Genomic DNA, 22,482 nt, shown 5'->3' with positions numbered 1-22,482 from the left:
AATGCACATATATGTAAAGATGAAACATACTACTAAACAATAAATGTATCAAAAAAGAAAAAAAATCTTCAGACAAATGAAAAAAAAATACAACATACCAACACTTGTTGGATGTAGCAAAAGCAGTTCTACAAGGGAAGTTCATAATGATGAGTGTTTATATATATATATATTAAAAAAAAAAAACCACTTCAAACCTCCTAACTTTACACTTCAAAGAACTAAAAAAAGAAGAATAAATGAAGCCAAAAGTCATTAAAAGGATCTTTGTTAGTAAAGTAAAAGATCAGAGTGTAAAATAATAAAATATTGTCTAAAAGGTCTACAGAAAAGATCAACAAACCAAGGGCTGGGTCTTTGAAAATGAATGAAATTGACAAATCATTAGCCAAACTCACCAAGAATAAGAGAAGTCTCAAATAAAATAAGAAAGAAAAGACATTACAGTTGATACCACAGAAATAAAAAAGATCTTGAGACTATTATGACAAATACACATCAACAAACTAAAAAACCTAAATGAAATTGACAAATTCCTAAAAATACACAAACTACTAAGATTGAATCATGAAGAGAAAATCTGAATAGGACAATTACTAGTATGGAGACTGAATCATTAATTGAAAAGCTTCCAACAAACAGAAGTTAAAGACAAGGTGACTTCACTCGAAATTTTTACCATACATTTAAAGAAAAATGAATACCAATCTTTCTCAAATTCTTCCAAGAACTAGAACAGAAGTGAAAACATTCCAACTCACTTTTGAAGGCCATCATTACCCTGATACTAAAACTTGACAACACAACAGAAAAGGAAATTGCAGGCCAGTATCTCTTATGAACATAGATGCAAAAATCCTCAACAAAATATTAAAAAAAAAACAAATTCAATAATACATTAATAGAATCAGACACCATGATGAAGTGGAATTTATTTAAAGAGGCAAGGATAGCTTAACATCCACAAATCAATGTGATACAGCACCTTAACGAAATGAAGGATAAAAATCATATAATCACCTCAATAGATGTAGAAAAAGCATTTGCCAAAAATCAATATCCTTTCATGATAAAAACTCAACAAAGTGGGTATACAGAAAATGAACCTAACCATAATCAAAGCCATATATAACAATACCAAAACTAATATTACACTCATTGATGAAAAATCAAAACTTCTCCTCTGTGATTAGAATAACGATGCCCACATTAACCACTTTTATTCAAGTTCTACCTGAATGTAGGCAAGAAAAAGAAGGCAAATAAATTTGAAGGGAAAAGCAAAACTTTCTTTACTTAGAGATGCTATGTTATTATATACAGGAAGCCCTAAAGACTCCACCAAAAACTGTTAGAACTGATAAATGAATTAAGTTGTAGGATATAACACCAATGTATAAAAGTCAGCTGTATTTCTATACAATAACAAGGAATTATCAGAAAGATAAATGAAGAAAACAGTCCCATCTGTGATTGCATCAAAAAGGACAGAATTTCTAGGAATAAATTTAACTAAGCAGGTGAAAAACTGGTGTTCTGAAAACTATAGAACATTGTTGAAGGAAGCTGAAAAAGACAGAAATAAATGGAAAAATATCTATGCTCATGGACTGGAAGAACTGATGTTGTTTAAATGTTCATACTGCCGAAAGCAATGTACAGATTTAATGCAATCCCTATCAAAATTCCAATAGCATTTTTCACAAAAATAATGCCATCCTAAAATTTGTATGGGACCACAAAAGACCCTGAATTGCCACAGCAAGCTTAAGGAAAACAAAGCTGAAGTTATTAATATTAATTGTCATTAAAAGGATCATCGGCATTATATTAATATCCCTGAGGTCAAATAATATTACAAAGCTATAGTAATCACACATAAAAACAAACATATAAACCAATGAAATAGCTCAGAAATAACCCATATGTAAATGGCTATTTAATTTACAACAAAGTAGCCAAGGATATACAATGGGGAAAGAATAATCTTCAATAGGTAGTACTGGGAAAATTGGAATTTCACATGCAAAATGATGTAATTGTGCCACAATCATACATCATAAACAAAAATTAACTCAAAATTTTATTCAGGCATTTTTTTATTAACTTTTTATAAATTTTTTATTAACATATTATTAGCCTCAGGGTACAGGTCTGTGAATCACCAGGTTTACACACTTCACAGCACTCACCATAGCATTTTTAAGAATTTTACACATATTGTCATATTTAATCATTTCAACAGCAATTGGTGAATGTTGCACACTAAAACAAAATATATGATTCTATCCATTCATTTAACAGCATTAGAAGCATCTACATTTAAAGATAATATAATTATATTATCAACTCATATTTCTTTATTGTCTATTACTAATTTGCTCTTACTGTCAAAGATGATAACAGAAAAACCTACTTTTAAATCTGGATTGTAATTATTTTTTCATATTTATTCTTATCTGAACAACATAAAGTGGACTAAAGAACCTCTCTGAGGCTTATTTTTCTCACTTACAAGCTAGTACAAGACACACCTAAAGGGACTATTGACATGATTAAGTATGAAAATATATGTAAAATGCTTTAAAATGCCTGACATGGGGGGAAGAAGCAAGACGCCAGAGGAGTAGGAGACCAAAATATCATCAGGTCCCAGTAATTCAACTAGATAGTTATCATACCATTCTGAACACCTACAAACTCAACAGTAGATAGAAGAGAATAACAGCAATTCTAAGAACAGAAAATTGACCAATGTCCAGAAGGTAGGATGCGAAGAGAAATGAATCTGAAGCAATGGAAAGATAGACTGCAGGGGGAGGTGCTGGCTCCTGGGAAGCGAGAGAGTAGTGGAGGACAAAATTGGGATATTTAGAAGTCTGTTCCAGAGGGACATCACTCTAGAGGCTAAGTGGGGATGGAACCGTCCCAGGGACAGTGTGGTCTCAGGACCCGTGGGGTCACAAAAAGACCAAGGGTGTCTGAGTGTGGTAGAGCTCCCAGATATCAGAGCAAAAAAGCCAGATGCAGGGGCGCCTGGGTGGCTCAGTGGGTTAAGCCGCTGCCTTCGGCTCAAGTCATGATCTCAGGGTCCTGGGATCGAGTCCCGCATCGGGCTCTCTGCTCAGCAGGGAGCCTGCTTCTCTCTCTCTCTCTCTGCCTGCCTCTCCATCTACTTGTGATTTCTCTCTGTCAAATAAATAAATAAAATCTTTAAAAAAAAAAAAAAAGCCAGATGCAAAGATGGAACCAAGGAATGGGTTCCCAGTTTGGGATTACCTTAAACCATGATCCAAGGCACTGTCAGGCCACTGCCCTTCAAGCATGGACACTACAAGTGGCAGATCTGGAGATATCCCCTCCTTCCTCCTCTGGGGGGAGCAGCATGAGAGGATGATGCAGGAATCTGCTGGGTTTGGAGAATCCAAATGGGGTGTCCACCAGAGATAGGAATGCTTGGTCACAGGTTGGGTGAGCTCAGAGTGTGACCAGAGAAATGGGAGGGATTGACTGCTTTTCTCTGAGGGTGCACTGAGGAGTGGGGCTATGAGCTCTTGGCTACAGATATTGAGAGGTCACCATTTTCATTCCCACCCTCCAAAGCTATATGGAAAGTGTTCAGGTAACAAAAACTACCAAGAGTGAACGTGAGCAGATTACTTAGCCTGGCCCCTGACAAGGGTGGTGCAATTCTGGCTGGGGCAAAGACATTTGATAATCACTGCAACAGGCCCCTCTCCCAGAAGATTAGCAAGAACATCCAGCCAAGACCAAGTTCACCAATCAATGAGAACTTCAGAACTCCAGAGCTGGGGGAAAGCAACACATAGAATTCATGGCTTTTTTCCCCATGATCATTTTTTTTTAAATTAACTTTGAAAGACCAATTCTTTTTCTTATTCTATTTTTAAAATTGTTCCTCTTTCTTATTTTAACATTTTTTAACAATTTTTTTCTTATCAATACTTCTTTAAAAATCTTTTAAAATTTTCATTGTTATAGTCATATTTTATCCCTTCATTGTATTTAACCTTATTTTTTGTATACATATAGGTTCTTTTTCTTTAAAATTTTGTGATACAACTTCTTCTAACAGATCAAAATACACCCTAAATCCACTGCATGGATTTCTTCTAGTATCCACCCAGATCACATTCTTTCCTCCTTTTTTTTTTTTTTTCAAAAAAACTTCTAATATCATCAATTCCTTCATTAGAATCTTTTTTTTTAAATTTCATCTTTACAGTCATATTACATCCCTTCATCATGTTTACCCTTATTTTTGTATATATGTTTACCTTTCATTAAAATTTTGGGAGATAGTTTTTTATAACAGACCAAAATACACCCAGAATAAAAAATGTGGTTCTATTCTATTCACCAGTCTAAAATATATGTATATTAAACTTAAATATATATATTTAAATTATATATATATGTATATACTTTTTTCTTATTTCCCCTTTCATCTCCACCTAGTTCCAGGTTTCTTCTGATTTGGTTAGTGTATATTTTTCAGGGGCCATTGTAACCCTTTTAGTATTTTCTTCCCCATTCATCTATTCTTATCTGGATAAAATGACGAGGTGGAAAAACTCACCACAAATAAAAAGAACAAGAGGCAGTACCAATAGCTAGGGACCTAGTCAATAATGACATTAGTAGTATGTCAGAACTAGAGTTCAGAATGACAATTATCAAGGTGCTAGCTGGGCCCAAAAAAAGCATGGAAGATATTAGAGAATCTCTTCCTGGAGAAATAAACTCCTTTTATGGAGAAATAAAAGAAATAAAATCTAACCAATTGAAATTTAAAAAGCTATTAATGAGGTACAATAAAAAATGGAGGCTCTTACTGCAAGATAAAAGAGGTAGAAGAAAGAATTAGTGATATAGAAGACCAAATGATGAGAATAAAGAAGCTGAACAAAAGAGAGACAAAAAACTACTGGGCCATGAGGGGAGAATTCGAGAGATAAGTGACACCACAAGACAAAACAATATCAGAATAATTGGGATCCCAGAAAAAGAAGAAAGACAGGGGCAGAAGGTATAGTGGAGCAAATTATAGCAGAGACTTTCCCTAATTTGGCTAAGGGAACAAACATCAAAATCTAGGGAGCACAGAAAACACCCCTCAAAACCAATAAATGTAGGCCCACAACCCGTCATCTAATAGTAGAAATTACAAGTCTCAGCGACAAAGAGAAAATCCTGAAACCAGCTCGGACAAGAGGTCAATAACATACAATGGTAGAAATATTAGACTGTCAGAGCTATCCATAGACACTTGGCAGGCCAGAAAGAACTGGCATGATATATTCAGAACACTAAATGAGAAAAATATGCAGCCAAGAATACTATATCCAGCTAGGCTGTCATTGAAAATAGAAGAGATTAAAAAAAGCTTACAACAGCCTCTCCCGGCTGAAACCCGGGAGACCAGAGCGAGACGCGGGGACCATGTTCCGACGCAAGCTGACGGCCCTTGACTACCACAACCCGGCTGGTTTCAACTGCAAAGATAAAACAGAATTTAGAAACTTTATTGTTTGGCTTGAAGACCAGAAAATCAGACACTACAAGATTGAAGACAGAGGTAATTTAAGAAACATCCACAGCAGTGACTGGCCCAAGTTCTTTGAAAAGTGTCTCAAAGATGTTAACTGTCCTTTCAAGATTCAAGATTGACAAGAAGCAATTGACTGGCTTCTTGGTTTAGCTGTTAGACTTGAATATGGAGATAATGCTGAAAAATACAAGGACTTGGTACCTGATAACACAAAAAATGCTGACAATGCAACTAAAAATGCAGAGCCATTGATCAATTTGGATGTAAATAATCCTGATTTTAAGGCTGGTGTAATGGCTTTGGCTAACCTTCTTCAGATTCAGCATCACGATGATTACCTGGTAATGCTTAAGGCAATTCGCATTTTCATCCAGGAGCGCCTGACACAGGATGCAGTTGCTAAAGCAAATCAAACGAAAGAGGGCTTGCCTGTTGCTTTAGACAAACATATTCTTGGTTTTGACACAGGAGATGCAGTTCTTAATGAAGCTGCTCAAATTCTGCGATTGCTGCATTTAGAAGAGCTCAGAGAGCTACAGACAAAAATGAATGAAACCATAGTAGCTGTTCAGGCAATTATTGCTGATCCAAAGACAGACCACAGACTGGGGAAAGTTGGAAGATGAACGTTTTAGGATTTCAGCTTCTCATCTACTTAGTACAATTGGGAACCATGTATGCTCTGGCATGTGTTTGAAAATCAAATGTCACATTTTCAGGGGAAGAATCCTAGAAATTTGACTATGTTCTTGAGATTTACCATCATTGCTTTTTCTTTAATAAAGTTCAGGAAAGTGGAAAAAAAAAAAAAAAGCTTACAATAAAAAAAATTAAAAGAATTTGCAAACACCAAACCAACCCTATAGGAAATATTGCAAAGGGTCCTCCAAGAAAAGAGTAAGCTTAAAAGTAGTAGACCAGAAAGGAACAGAGACAATATACAGTAACAGTCACCTTACAGGCAATAAAATGGCACTAAATTCATATTTTTCAAGAGTTACCCTGAATGTAAATGGGCTAAATGTCCCAATCAAAAGACACAGGGTACCAGAATGGATAAAAAAAAACAAGACCCATCTATATGCTATTTATGAGAAACTAATTTTATACCCAAAGACACCTCCAGATTTAAAGTGAGAGGGTGGAAAACAGTTTACCATGCTAATGGACATTGAAAGAAAACTGGCGTGGCAATCATTCTATAAGGTAAATTAGATTTTAAGCCAAAAACTGTAATAAGAGATGAGGAAGGACATTATTTCATACTTAAAGGTTCAGTCCAACAAGAAAATCTAACAATTTTAAATACCTATGGCCCTAACATGGAAGCAGCCAATTATATAAGCCAATTAATAACAAAATAAAAGAAATATATTGACAATAATACAAAAATAGTAGGGGAATTTAACACCCCCCTCACTGAAAAGGACAGATCATCTAAGCAAAAGACCAACAAGGAAATAAACTGGACACACTGGACCAGATGGACATCATATATATATTCAGAACATTCCATCCTGGAGCAACAAAATGCACATTCTTCTCTAGTGCTCATGGAGCATTCTCCAGGAATAGATCACATCTTGGGGCAAATATCAGGTCTCAACTATTTCCAAAAGATTGGTATCATTCCCTATATATTTTCAGACCACAATGCTCTGAAGCTAGAACTCAAACACAAGAGGAAAGTAGAAAAAAAAACCCAAATACATAAGGCTAAAGAGAATCCTACTAAAGAATGAATGGGTCAACCATTAAAAAAAATTCATGGAAACAAATGAAAGTGTAAAAACAACTGTTAAAAATCTTTGGGATGCAACAAAGGCAGCCCTAAGAGGAAAGTATATAGCAATATAAGCCATTAAAAAAAAATTTTGCAAATATACAACCTAACCCTATTCTTAAGGGAGCCGGAGAAAGAACAGCAAATATAGCCTAAACCCAGAGAAATAATAAAGATCAGAGCAGAAATCAATGAAGTAGAAACCCAAAGAACAGTAAAACAAATCAACAAAACTGGGAGCTGGTTTTTTGAAAGAATGAATAAGATTGATAAACCTCTGGCCAGACTTACCAAAAGAAAAGAGAAAAGACCCAAATAAATAAAATCATAAATGACAGAGGATAGATCACAACCAACACCAAAGAAATACATACAAATATAAGAACATACTATGAGCAACTATATGCCAGCAAGTTTGACAATCTGGAAGAAATGGATGCATTCCTAGAAACATATAAACTACCAAAACTGAACCAGGAAGAAACAGAAAACCTGAACAGACCCATAACCAGTAAGGAGATTGAAGAAATCATCAAAAATCTCCCAACAAACAAGAGCCTGGAGACAGATGTCTTCCCAGGAGAATTCTACCAAACATTTAAAGAACAATTAATTCCTATTCTCCTGAAACTGCTCCAAAAAATAGAAATGGAAGGAAAACTTTCAACCTCATTTTATGAGACCAGCATTACCTTGATCCCAAAAGCAGACAAAGATCCCATCAAAAAAGGGAATTATAGACCAATATCCTTGATGAACATGGATGCAAAAATTCTCACCAAAGTACTAGCCAACAGGATCCTACACTACATAAAAAGAATTATTCACCACGACCAAGAGGGATTTATTCCAGGGCTGCAAGGTTGGTTCAACATCCACAAATCAACCAATATGATACAATTCATTAATAAAAGGTAGAACAAGAACCATATGATACTCTCAATAGATGCTGAAAAAATTTGACAAAATACAGCATCCTTTCTTGATCAAAACTCTTCACAGTGTAGGTACAGAAGTTACATACCTCAATATCATCAAAGCCATCTATGAAAAACCCACAGCAAATATCATTCTTGATGGGGAAAAACTGAGAGCTTTTCCCCTAAGGTCAGGTGCACAGAAGGGATGTCCACTATACTCCCTGATATTCAATATAGTACTGTAATTCCTAGCCTCAGCAATCAGACAACAAAAACAACTTAAATAAAATTGGCAAAGAAGAAGTCAAACTCTCACTCTTTGTAGATGACATGACACTTTATGTGGAAAACGCAAAAGACTCCACTTCAAAACTGCTAGAACTCATACAGGAATTCAGTGAAGTGTCAGGATATAAAATTAATGCACAGAAATCAGTTGTATTTTTATATACCAACAACAGGACAGAAAAAAAGAGAAACTAAGGAGTCAATCTCATTTACAATTGCACCCAAAACTACAAGAGACCTAGGAATAAAACTAACCAAAGAGGCAAAGAATCTGTACTCAGAAAACTATAAAATATTCATGAAAGAAATTGAGGAAGACACAAAGAAATGGAAAAACATTCCATGCTCATGGATTGGAAGAACAAATATTGTGAAAATGTCTATGCTACCTAAGGCAATCTACCCATGTAACGCAATTCATATCAAAAAACCTTCTTTTTTTTTTTCAAGAAATGGAACACATAATCCTAAAATTTATATGGAATCAGAAAAGACCCCAAATAGCCAGAGGAATGTTGAAAAAGAATGCAAAAGTTGGTAGCATCACAATTCCATACTTCAAGCTCTTTTGCAAAGCTCTAATCATCAAGACAGTATGTACTGGCACAAAAACAGACACATAGATGAGTGGAACAGAATAGAGAGCCCAGAAATGGATCCTCAACTCTATGATCAACTAATCTTTGACAAAGCAAGAAAGAATGTCCAGTGGAAAAAAGACAGTCTCTTCAACAAATGGTGTTGGGAAAATTGGACAGCCTAATGCAAAAAAAAAAAAAAAAAAGAAAAAGAAAAGAAAAAAGAAAAGAAAGAAAGAAACTAGACCATTTCCTTGCACCATGCACAAAAATAGACTCAAAATGGATGAACAAACTCAATGTGAGACAGTAATCCATCAAAATCCTTGAGGAGAACACAGGCAGCAACCTCCTCAACCTCAGCCACAGCAATTTCTTCCTAGAAACATCATCGAAGGCAAGGGAAGCAAAGGCAAAAATGAACTTAGGACTTTATCAAAATCAAAACCTTTTGCACAGCAAAGGAAACATCAACAAAACCAAAAGACAACTGACAGAATGGGAGAAGATACTCACATATGACATATCAGATAAAGGGCTACGATCCAAAATCTATAAGGAACTTATCAAACTCAACACCCAAAGAACAAATACTCCAATCAAGAAATGGGCAGAGGACATGAACAGACATTTATGCAAAGAAGACCTCCAGATGGCCAACAGACACATGAAAAAGTGCTCCACATCACTCAGCATCAGGGAAATACAAATCAATACCACAGTGACATATCACCTCACACGAGTCAGAATGGCTAAAATTAACACATCAGGAAACAACAGATGCTGTTGAGGTTGTGGAGAAAGGGGACCCCTCACAGAGTTTTGGTGGAAATGCTAGCTGGTGCAACTACTCTGGAAAACCGTATGGAGGTTCCTCAAAAAGTTGAAAACAGAGCTACCCTATGACCCAGCAATTGCACTACTGGGTATTTACCCTAAAGATACAAATGTAGAGATTCAAAGGGGCACCTGGATGTTTATGTTCACAATAGCCAAACTATGTAAAGAACCTAAATGTCCATCAACAAATGAATGGATAAAGAAGATGTGGTATATATACACAATGAATACTACTCAACCATCAAAAGAAATGAAATATTTCCATTTGCAACAACTTGGATGGAACTAGAGGGTATTATGCTGAGCGAAATAAGTCAATCAGAGAAAGGTAATTATCATATGATCTCTCTGATATGAGGAATTTGTGAGGCAGGGCTGGTGGTCGTGGGGGTTAGGGAGGGAAAAATGAAACAAGATGGGATTAGGAGGGAGTCAAATAATAGATTCTTAATCTCATGAAACAAATTGAGGGTACTGGGGTGGTGGTGAGAGGGATAGGGTGGCTGGGTTATAGACATTGGGAAGGGTGTTTGCTATGGTGAGTGATGTGAATTGTGTAAGCCTGATGATTCTATTACTTTCAAATAATACATTAATATGTTAATTAAAAAAAGAAAATAGAAAAGAAAAAAAAATGCCTAACACATGGTAATGCTATATAATAGGTAGTATTTATTTTAAGCATTATTCCCATGTCAAAGAGCACAAGATATTTCATTTTTTTCTACTCATTTTTGATTCAAATATTTTGACTAAGATAAAAAAATTACTTTATTATTATTGTAAAAAAATAGGTGAGTAAAAAAGACATTTTTCATTCTTGATATTTTCTCATAAAGTTTTTACACTTGTCTTTGAATGAAGACAAACCCTGGAAGTCATTTTGTTCATATTTTTCCTCCTAACAGAAGGCAATTAAATACCAGCAACAGAAAGTAAAATATATAGTATATATACTCTATCAGTTAACAAAATATCCACAAATAAGGTTTCTTATTTAAAAGTGTCTACTGTGAAAACATTTTTTATTTATTTCTAATTTAAATCCTACATGCTGCAATTTAAACTTATTTGTTCTTTCTGTATTCTCAGAGGAGTGACTAAATAGGGGCTTTCATAGAGAGAAAAAACAAAAACACTGTTTGGATAAAACAAGAAATATCTGTATGAGAGTGACCTTAATTATATATATAAAGAGTTGAATAACATATTAGTAAAGAAGACAATCGCTATCTGCCCATTATATTTAAATTTTTAAAAGGCTTTTATTAATTGATTTCATAAAAACTCCAAAGTCGCTAAACAAACACCAATAAAAATAGGTTCATATAAGAGGAAAGAGTAGATACAATCATTCCTAATAGGATAAGAAAGTCTGCAATCTTTGGAAACTTATTCATCCTCTTGGACCCAGGGGATGTTCAGGTAATTGAAAAAGAACACAATAATACTGAGTTTTTAATGACTCAGCATTGCTGCATACATGAAAACATTGAAACTGTAGTTAAATAATTATGGTATACTGCTTAGTGAGCATAAATATAATGGCAGTGCTTCACAGCTTCTAAAGATTTTTTGTCAGGCTTTTACACAAAATGGAGAATATAGGAGAATATTATGTATTGTTTAGGATAATTCACCATTTAATTTATATATTTGCCTACTGCCATAAAATCAAGCTAATCAATTTTGCTTTTGACAATATAATCTATTTTCCATATTATTGTATAATCTTTTTTCCAGAACTTATTTTAATGTATGAGTTACATTAATTGAAATCTACACAATTATTCACAAGTGATCCCTGAATACTTGCTAGCATTCTCAAACAAAGAAGCAAGCTTGTTCTTGGGTGGTTGTTTCTAATCACCATGTGTGTTTTTATTCCAGATGCTTTGTAATGGCATTAATGAGAAAAAAATCGCTAGTGTATGTATAACTGAAGAGGAGACCAAAATGGAGGCTTTTGTTTTGTTTTGTTTTGTTTGTTTTAGAGTGATAACTATACAAATAATAAAGAACCAGGAAGAGGAAGAAAAAACCATTAGAAGGCAAGATGCAAAAATGTGGAAGCATAAAAGAAATGACAAAATATCTAGGAAAGGTCTGGGCCTCTAGGCTACGAAGCAGCAGTATTAAAGAAAATGAATGAAGAGAGAAAGATACAGAGAAAAATTGAATATTGCTGCACAGATTAAGTCTTCAGAGAATGAATGTGGTTATGATGTACAGAATTTAGACAGGTTTAGAATGGAGCAGAGCAGAACACACAAAAACTAATATGAGTTAAATTATTGGCGAGCCTTTTCAAAGTGCTTTGGGTAAATGAGAACAGTTGATAGGTCAGTGAGTTCAAAGTAAAAAGTATTAGAGTTGTTGGAAAAGCCCTGCAAGTAACAGTCCTAGACAAATGGAGACTCCAAAGAAAAGTTGAAGACAGCGACGGTGACAATAGTAGAGAGGCACTGGGAAAGCAGAATGCATCAGAGGAAAAATAGGTGGGAAATTTCATCTGCTTATTAGAGAGCTTTTGTCCTTTGACAGTGGTAAAAGCAACATTTTTTCAGCAAATAATATTGCAAAAACATTTCTTAATTTATAAATACTTTATTCTGAGTACAAAAATGTGAATCTTCTTAGAGCTATCAATAAGAAGTCCTATTTGAAATGTGATAAGAGAAGGCACGTGGCTAAATTAATGGTGCACACATACATAGAAATACACAAATATATATATATATATATATATATATATATATATATATATATATACCTATATTCTCATTTGAGTCATTGCCAGTTTTGCCTGTTGAAATGTTGAACCCGGGTTTCAAGAGTGATAAACCTGCCCGAGACATTAGTTCTGGGTGTGTTGTCACTTGACTATGTAACCTTTATTTAAATAAAGAATCTTTAGATTTCTACCTGAATTAAGATCCATTTTTATCATATTGTATTCTGTTCCCTGAGTTCTACTTTTTAAAAAATCTCAAAAAATTAAGGTTTATATTCAAAGTTTTCTTTGTACTTGAAAGCAGAATCAGTATATATGAATATTTTTTAACTTATAGTAACTCTTCTTAGTCATCCATTATAAAGAAGCCTTCAAAAGTGGTGACAGCTCGTACTGCCTTTTTTTATTTATTGAATATAAAGTTAGAGCCTACAGTAAATGCACTTAATGGCATTAATGCATGCATAGCAGTTTTTCAATGTGTCACATATAATTTTTGTGCAGTGCATGATATATGTAGCAACTGAAAATATAAACCACCTGTTGTTCAGATTTTCACTGTTGAGAGTACTGCATTGTTTAGCTTTTTCTACAGTGGGCTGTGTGTGTCAATATTGATTTCAGAAAAAGTAATAAAGGATCCTGTCAAAATAAAATTAAAACCTAAGGCAATTTACTTTGCTGAAGGGGGTCAGCTTTAATAACCATCACCATCTTACCAGAACCGCTGTGAAATTTCATTAACACTGTACTCCACTCGCATATCAGCTAGGTTTACAATTACTACTTGATTATATGTCTGTATAGATCGTTAGGCACAAGTCTCCTTTTTGTGCCCTGTATCGTTTGGTACATGGGGTTTCTTTTCAATTCAGTGGAAACTCTATTCAAAGAAAGAAAATGATAATAAAGAAAAGGTTGGTGCTGCTACTGTTTCTCAACTCTGTACAAAATGACTCAACACATTGCAATTTCAGGACTTTTGGCATTTTAATCTATTCACCTTTAAGTTTGTTATCTACTTGAGATTACTATGGGTTGACTATATATGTGAATGTAAAGGAAAAATATGCAAGAGTTTGGGAAGCTCAGAAAGAACATGTAACTGCCTTTATCCCTAGCTCTGAGATGAAGTATATTCTCAGATCCATCTATTATCTATCAATAAATGTTGACCCTTCCAATCCACTAGAAAGCAAAACTGAACAGACAAAAAGACTACAATAGCACTGAAATAGTAAGAAATAGAAATATGTGAACCCTCTCATTCAGTAGGTTGATGCTTCTATGTAATTCTTTTCAACTACAGGCTACAATATCCTTATATTAAATTTTGAGTAAAATCATTTTATAAGTTTTATGCTTCAGCAAATAATATTGTCTTGCATGGTATCCAGAACAGAGCAACTCAACAAAGGAGGCTTCTCAGTAACAAATAATGGTGTGTGTGTGTATTTGAAAGACAAGCTATAAATTATCTTGTAAAGATGTGATCCGTAGCTCCCTGGGCCACACCAACACTACAAGATAAATTTAAAAGTAAGGGTAGACATTAGTCAATTACCTAGGCCAGTCACCCACAGGCTTTGGATACAGCCCAAAATTGAGGCAGGTGGACAATGTGTAGGCAATTTCTGACCAGGTGGGCAATGTGTGAGAAGACCAATGTGACAAATAGGTAATTTCTAGCTAATCATGTAACATTAAGCCCAATGTGTAGTGTCCATTAGACCTCACAAAATCTCTGAGGAGCAATATTTCTCATTTATCCTATCAAATCATTCAGTTATCTGTCAAGGCCCAGTCCTAGTTAAATTTTTCTGCTTCAATTGGAGGTCAGTTACACACAGTTGAATAACCTTCCTTTTGTCCTAGAACCTTTAGTCTATATCTGCTATCAGTGCTACCTAGAGGTTATCTTAGCATTTTGATTAGAAGATTTAGATTTGAAGTAAAATACTACTTCTTTCAAACCTATGCCTTGTCTTCTATTAACTATAGGGAAGAAGTATTCTCTTAGGTTTCTTATCTATTAAAAAAGAGACAATGGTTTTTACATTATAGGAATTTTACAATGATTTGAACAGATAATAGTTTTAAATAGAAAGAATAGAGTATCATATTATATAGTAAATACTAATAAATGAGAAAAGTATTAACTATGTTCTCATATCTTATAGGACACATAGATCATTAGGACTATTTCATAGTCCTAATGGGTCACAAATCAGGGCTCAACTGATACCAAAAGATTGAGATTATTCCCTGCATATTCTCTGACTACAACACTTTTTGTTATTGGAACTCAACCACAAGAAAAAGTTTGGAAGGAATTCAAACACTTGGAAGCTAAAGACCAGCCTGCTCAAGAATGTTTGGATCAACCAGGAAATCAAAGACAAACTTAAACAATTCATAGAAACCAATTAGAATGAAGACACAATGGTCCAAAACCTATGGGATATAGCAAAAGTGGTCCTAATGGGGAATTACATAGCCATCCAAGCCTCATTCAAAAAAATTGAAAAATCATAAAAATTTTTAATTTTTTTAAATGAAAAATGCAGAATATACCAGCTCCCTTTATACTTTAAAGAACTGGAAAATCAACAACAAATTAAGCGAAACCCCCCACACAAGAAGGGAAATAATCAAGATTAGAGCAGAGATCAATGAGATAGAAACTAGGGATACAGTAGAACGCATCAATGAAACAAGAAGCTGTTTTTTTTTTTTCTTTTTAAGAATCAATAAGATTAATAAACCATTGGCCAAACTAACCCAAAAGAAAAGAGAGAAAATCCAAACTAATAAAATTATGAATGAAAAGGGAAAGATCATGACTAACACCAAGGAAATAGAAACAATCATCAGAAATTATTATCAACAGTTATGCCAATAACTGTTAAGCAACCTAGATGAAATGGATTCCTGGAAACCTATAAACTTCCAAAACTGAGTCAGGAAGAAATTGACAACCTGAATAGAGCAATATCTAGTAACGATATTGAAGCAGTGATCAAAAACCTCTCAAAAAACAAGAGCCCAGGACCTTACGTATTCCCTGGGGAATTCTACCAAACATTCAAAGAAGAAATAATACTTCTTCTGAAGCTGTTTCAAAAAATAGAAACACAAAAAATTAACTAATAATAAAAAAAAAATACTTAAAAAAATAGAAACAGAAGGAAAACTTCCGGACTCTTTTTACAAAGCCAGCATTACCCTGACCCCTAAACCAAGCAAAGACCTTACCAAAAAGAAAAATTTCAGACCAATATCCCTGATGAATATGGATGCCAAGATTCTCAAAAAGATCCTAGCTAATAGGATCCAACAGTACATTTAAAAGATTATCCACCATACCAGGCAGTTTATCTATGGGATACAATGGTGTTTCAACATTCACAAATCAATCAATGTGGTAGAACAAATAAATAAGAGAACAGAGAAGAACCACATGGTCCTTTCAATTGATGCAGAAAAAGCATCCATTCCTGATTAAAATGCTTCAAATTATAGGGATAGAGGGAACATTCCTCAACATCATAAAATCCATCTATTAAAAACCCACAGTGAATATAATTCTCAATGGGGAAAAGCTGGCAACCTTCCCTTTGAGATCCGGAACACAAGGATGCCCACTCTCACCACTGTTGTTCAATACAGTACTAGAAGTCCTAGCATACAGCAATCAGACAACAAAAAGCAATAAAATGTATTCAAATTGGCAAAGAAGAAGTCCAAATTTTATTTGAAGTTAAACTTCCTTCCTTCACTTTTGGAAGCCTGTAGCCAGAAAAGAGTATTGGGTTTGTTAGCTTTTTTTTATTCTTTATTCCATTAGTACTTACATCACTTCTGGCTAGTTGTACCACAAACAACTCCAGAATTTAAAACGAGAGAAGTAGGAATGTTATAGGCATGGGAAGTATATTTCTTGGCATGCACCTTCATGAGCTGGCTACAAAGATCCTTAGGCTAGACAGTTGTTGAAAAAAAAAAAAAAAAAGGTTCCTGTTCTGTGTTTATTTTAATTGATTCTTCGGAGACCCACTTCAAGATAAATCATTCATTCATGATTCCTTTGATTCAGGAGAATTCATCACTTCTGGATACTCTTCATTTCTCACATAGCCCCTGGGTATTTGGGAATACTAGTGGATGCTTTTCACCCCACTCATTCTTTGAGACTCAGGGAAAAAAATGTATTTTTCTAAGACAAACAAAAAAACCCTTTCTCTTTAACATGTATCCAATAACTTTTTCTCAATATTTACCTTAATCACATGTTACTCTTGTATTATAGTTGTTTAACTAATCTTTCCCTTACAGATTCTTGAGGTTGCAGGTGGATATATAATACCTATTTCTTCTCCCATTCCTTGTCACATTGGCTAGCATGTCACAAATGTTTCTCGGGAAATGCGGATGTTTAAGTCATTTAATTTCTTGAAAATATGTATAACAATATTGTGTGATTTGCTATGTTTCCCTCTAAAATGTAATGATAATTTAATACAGCGAGATGAGTACTCAAAAATAACTTGGATATAATTAAGCTTGTTATATTTGAAATAGGATCTTTTGCCTTTCATTGGTCTTTTCAGTTCAACAGATGACCTCATGCTGACCACTCATGATGCTCACTCTAAGTCTTTAAAGTGTATTAGGAAAAAAAAAAAATTATCCACTGCTTTTGTTTTTACACTAAAGAAGCCAGTTTTTTTCCTAAAGTAGACTGACAATGGCTAAGGCACACTATCAATATTGGCAGTTCATTATGCTCTGGAGACCTTGAGTCAGCAGACAAATATTCCCAAATGCACTCATTCCTATTACAGAAGAAATAAGCTGTAGGGGACTCTTGATTGCAAATGGTTCTAGTTTACTAAAGAAAGACTATGGTCATTAATGAGCATGTTTTATTGAAAACAGCCATTATGTTGAATGAGACATTCTATTTAAGAAAGTTCAAGTCAGATGTTAGTGTTTGGTAAAAAGTTTTAAAAGTCAAATCAGAAGGCAAATCTAGAAAAAATAATCCATTTCTGGTTATGATTTATAAAACCATATATTTCTGAAAGACCACAAAAATTTAGGTTACTATTTGCCCTCACATTGCTTCTGAAACAATCCTATAGTCCACAGATTCTTTATATCAGATTCAACTCTTTCAATAAAGTAGGCTTTATTATATCCCTGCCATATGAAAAACAAATTTGCAATGCATTGTAGATACAGTAAGGTGAAGTATAAAATAAATCTTTCCTATTAAGAAATACTAAGATGAAAAAATATGGGAATACACAAAATAATTAAAGAAAAATGAAACAGATGATTAAGAGCTAAATAAATGGAAAAGTTATAGGTATAAAGAGATTCAACATGAGGTGGAGTAGTAAAAGAAGAATTCAATATTTGAAGGCAAGCTTCACTAGAAACTGAAAGAATAATTTAAATAAAAGAATAGGGAAGGATGAGAGATACCTTGTACATAACCACAAAATAATATTTTAATTATCTAATGTCTGGAGTGCATTTTCAGAGGAAAATTAACTTGCCACTAGAAGAGTGGAATATAATATAGGTAACTAGTAGAATTTTAACTCTTGGCAATGTAAATGCTGTTTATATTAACTTTGTTGTTTAAAAAAAAAATCCCATTTGATCGAAATATCATAGAAAACTTCCATGGTTTTTATTACCAGAATTCTAGCATGGTCAACTTGCTTGTCATACCAACAAGCTCTCCTAAGGAAAACCGTCTCTCTCACAGCCTTTCTGCAGAATTCAGCCTTAAGCAGCTAGACTCGGAAAATCCACTGAGTCTTTATCTCTCTTCTACTTTCTCCCTAATTACCATTCATGTCAGAAGTTGGGCATCTGATTCAAAGGCAGCTAATACAAATTTAAGACTTGGATTACTATAAAAAGCTAAAACTGAGGATTTTGGTTGTACTGCAACCATCATGTTTCTTCTCTTGAACGACGTAAGAATTGGTCAGTATAAATAACGTATTAAACAGAGAGAACTAGGGAATGTAGTTGAGTTGAATCACTGCAGAGCATCTGATTGAATCACCATGTATTTCTGCTGTTGCTGGGTCCTCTGGATCTGACTTAGGTTGTTAATGCTTCCTGTTCCACAATGAGATCTTCCCATATGAAGGTTTCCGTACATGTCATTCCATAAAGTTGTACTTCCTTTACTTCCCTTTGTAGAAGTATATCCTGACCCCTTAACTTAAGCTAGCTTTATGATGCTTGTTCATTACATTCAAAGATTTTACAAAAGCATGCTCTAGAGGCCCTTTATATGTAGTTTTCTCTCTGTTTGAAATATTACTCTCCTAATCTTAGCTTCAGTTAACGAAGACATATATATTTAAGGGTTTGTTCAGATGTGCATTCTTGGTGAAGCTTTTCTAACCACTCCAAAGATGCTTAACATGCCTTCTTATAGACTTCAGTTCACTTGAGGTCAGGTCCATTGTATTGCATTTATCACTCTATTCTGTAGTCCAATAAATAGCTTTATCTACCAAACAGTAAGATTTGAGACTAAGTACACTATTGGATTGACTTGTATAGCTCTGGAACTTATAGAACAGTGTCTGGCTCATTATAAACTCAAATATTATCCGGTGGATAAAATGGCAATGCCTTTAAGCATTTAAATGTTTGAAAGCTAAGAAGTATCAAGACATGACAAATGTTTTTTATGACTCTAGAGGAAAGAATTACTTACTTTGATGTAGAGGAGTTTGACAATGAAAAGAATTAATATCAACATAAATAAAAATTAACATAATTCATATCAGGGAGGTTCTAAGTTAAAATGGGGGGGGTTATATGAATGTTGAAATAACTAGAATAAACTCAGTGATACAGTTAATGTAGACATAATATATGATGAAGGTTATTTTGAGTTTTATTTTGAAAAAGTTATTTTCAGTTGTGTTAATTTAGTGCCAAGTTATTACTACAAATTTACATTCTGTTTGAATTTATAAAAGTATCAACTGGATTTGTAATAAGAAAAGGGGAAGAAATTCACTAGATTCTCAGATGATATATTTTTTTCCCATTTCTAAATGGTTCTCAAAATAGCATATTTCTGAATTACAATCTTAAACTATTCCATCTATAAGAATTTTATGAAAATATCAATGGGATTTAAGTGATTTCTGTAGCTAACGTATCTATTTTATATAGTGAAATAAACTGTTTTAACGTTTTTGTAAAAAATGTATTTAATGCCAAATGTATTCTTTATATAGAGAATTTTGTGGGGCTTTTTTTCTCCCTAAAGTTTAGGAAACCAAAGCTCTGAAGAGTGAAATTAACATGTGACCAAAATTCCTTAACTGTTCAGCCTCTACAAACACTCTCCAAAGCCTTCTTCATCGAACTCTGTCTCATATTTCATTGCAATGCTTGCCAATCAGTTACAGTCTTTGGCCCCATGTCACTTTCATCCCATTGGATGACTGTCATGGGAGCTGCCCAATGGTGCGCTGCTAATGAGGCAGCTTAAAGAGCAGCTGGGGAAGTGCAATTGCTGGATTAGGGTCAAGGCCAAGAAAGAAAATGGATGAGAGAGAGAGTCTGAATGACTGCCAATAAGCAGGGGTTCTATTATCCTGCTCAAACAGGACATTCATTACCATCTATTGTAACATAATTTGGGTTCAGTCAAGCTGTCTCTCCCTCTCTTTGGATTTACAATTCATAAACCACAAATGGTCCAAAGGGTGCTTTGTCCCTTGTGACCACGTAACCCTGGGTGAGGGGGAAGCATGGCAGAAATGAATGAGCTATAAAATCCCTAGTGTGAGTGCCATCAGGGCTGACACCTTGTTCCCTGAAGCTGTGACATAAGTTGTAGGCACAATGCCTAAAGGGTTTTGCATGTCTTTGGGGCCAGTTTGCTCATTAAGCAAAGATAAAATAAAAAGTCCTTGTTCATCCTTTGCAAATATCAAATCCTAATGCTAACAGTCAATATCTCCATGCCAATTTCCTCTAGTCACTAGTAAGTTTAAGGCACAGTAACAGAAGAGCCTTGTTTTTCCATAAGGATGCAAACCCTTATTTTTTTTTTTTTACCAAGTTCTTTTAAGTCTCAGAGAATAATCTATTCTATTTTTCAGTAGTTTTGTGTTGTTTCTACCTATGAAAAATGACATGTATAAAATTGTCTCATTATGTTTTTTTCTTTAACCACGAAGCTTCCTTGAAAAAGGACAAATGTCCCTCTCCTTCTTCCTCTTCCCCTCTTCTTGTGCCCCTACCGATCTTTTTCAATTGTACTGTGTACTACTATTTGGATTCCATTCTAAAGCCCACCTGCCATCTGAACTAATGGGACCGTAGCGTTATTGTCTATGTGCTGTACTCAGGAAGGCAAATAAGCTTGGTGAAAAGAGAACACCTACAATAATTCAGAGCAAATTAACCAAGGCACAGTGAAAATAATTAATCACTGTAGTAAAGTAAAGAAAACATATGCATCACCTTTGTTCTAGCCTGATTGATAATGGAATGCCGGTTACCTCAGGCTGTGTGGCAGGTAGACCTCACAGAACATCCTCTACTCCAACCAAAAGGTCAGTCCCATAAGTCAGAGAGAAAGTACTGACAGTACAACTGCAGTCCTTATAGATCTTTTAATATGGCTCTAACATAGGTCACTCGAGTCTTGTTCTTGCATTTTCTGGATGTGTAGGATTCAATCCACGTTCCTTTCTTTCCTCAGGAGTTAAGGTTTCATCTTCTACAGATGACTGTTTCATAAGGCATTGCCTGTGTACATTGGCCATCATTCATCTTCTAATTACTTCCTCATATGCTTTATAGAAAGACTGTCTTATTTTAAAATTTAGGTGTTTTAATTTTAAATTCTTACCAACATAGGTATTTCAAACTGCCCACACAAACCGGAGTAAATGATCTGTTAGCAAAATCTGCCAGTGATTCTTCCAAGGTATCACCCTATATATGTATTTACAAACTTCAAAATACACATGGCTTTATTTAATTCTCAGAAACAGAATTGTCTCTTATTGGATTCGGGCCATTTAATATTATGTTTTAATGCCTTATCATAATAACAACTCTGATACCTAACTGTAAAATGCCACATTCTGATAAAAAATATCTGTAAATTCTTAATAGAGTCATCTTTACTGAAGGCATAAAGCACTAAACACTGATTTTGCGTGTAAGTGTGTAAATGTGTTAATGTTCCTTGTAGCTTAAGATAATTAATTATAGTTATTTTCTCTTACTAAAGATGATGAGATTTATTTGTAGATCAGTGACCTAATAAGATATATATTTTTGATGTTAATACAATCTAGATGAATGGATGCCGTAGATTTTTTGAGGTTGTGGATGCTAGGTATTCAAATCTATGACATGTAATCTTAGGACATAGGGAATGATACACATGGCCAGGAGCAATAATTGGCTTATATTTGACAAACAGTATGTGTCAGATTATAAAGATTGTTTACTGAGGTAAAGTTTCCATTCTCAATTTGTTTATGAAACAAATTCCCACCCTGACTTGTTTAATTGTTCCTTTAACAAGAAGACTATGAATTAAAGATTGGCAACATGGCATTCCCAGGAAATACTTGCCTCAAGTAATTAAATAGAAATTGAAATAAATGGAAGGGACAGAGAAAGGGAGACAAGGAGAGGGAGGGAGAAAGAGTGGAAAGAAGAAGGGGAGAGAGAAAGCTTTTTATAGTTGCCGT

General features: G+C 34.4%; 1 protein-coding gene across 1 annotated transcript; it reads left to right on the top strand.

The window, feature by feature from the left end:
* Positions 1 to 5,430: 5,430 nt before the first annotated feature.
* Positions 5,431 to 6,379, top strand: LOC131823632 (RNA transcription, translation and transport factor protein-like). The gene has a single exon (XM_059160212.1). The coding sequence runs from the start codon at positions 5,866 to 5,868 to the stop codon at positions 6,196 to 6,198; it is 333 nt and encodes a 110-aa protein (XP_059016195.1). The 5' UTR covers positions 5,431 to 5,865; the 3' UTR covers positions 6,199 to 6,379.
* The last annotated feature ends 16,103 nt before the right edge of the window (positions 6,380 to 22,482 follow it).

This window comes from Mustela lutreola, chromosome 1 (assembly GCF_030435805.1).
Source record: "Mustela lutreola isolate mMusLut2 chromosome 1, mMusLut2.pri, whole genome shotgun sequence".
Lineage (NCBI taxonomy): Eukaryota > Metazoa > Chordata > Mammalia > Carnivora > Mustelidae > Mustela > Mustela lutreola.
The sequence above is the reverse complement of the archived record's forward strand: the minus strand, read 5'-3'. Positions and strand labels throughout refer to the sequence as shown.

What these genes read in the sequence shown, in the direction of transcription:
- LOC131823632 (XM_059160212.1), top strand. Translation starts at nt 5,866, where the DNA reads ATGGCTTTGGCTAACCTTCTTCAGATTCAGCATCACGATGATTACCTG.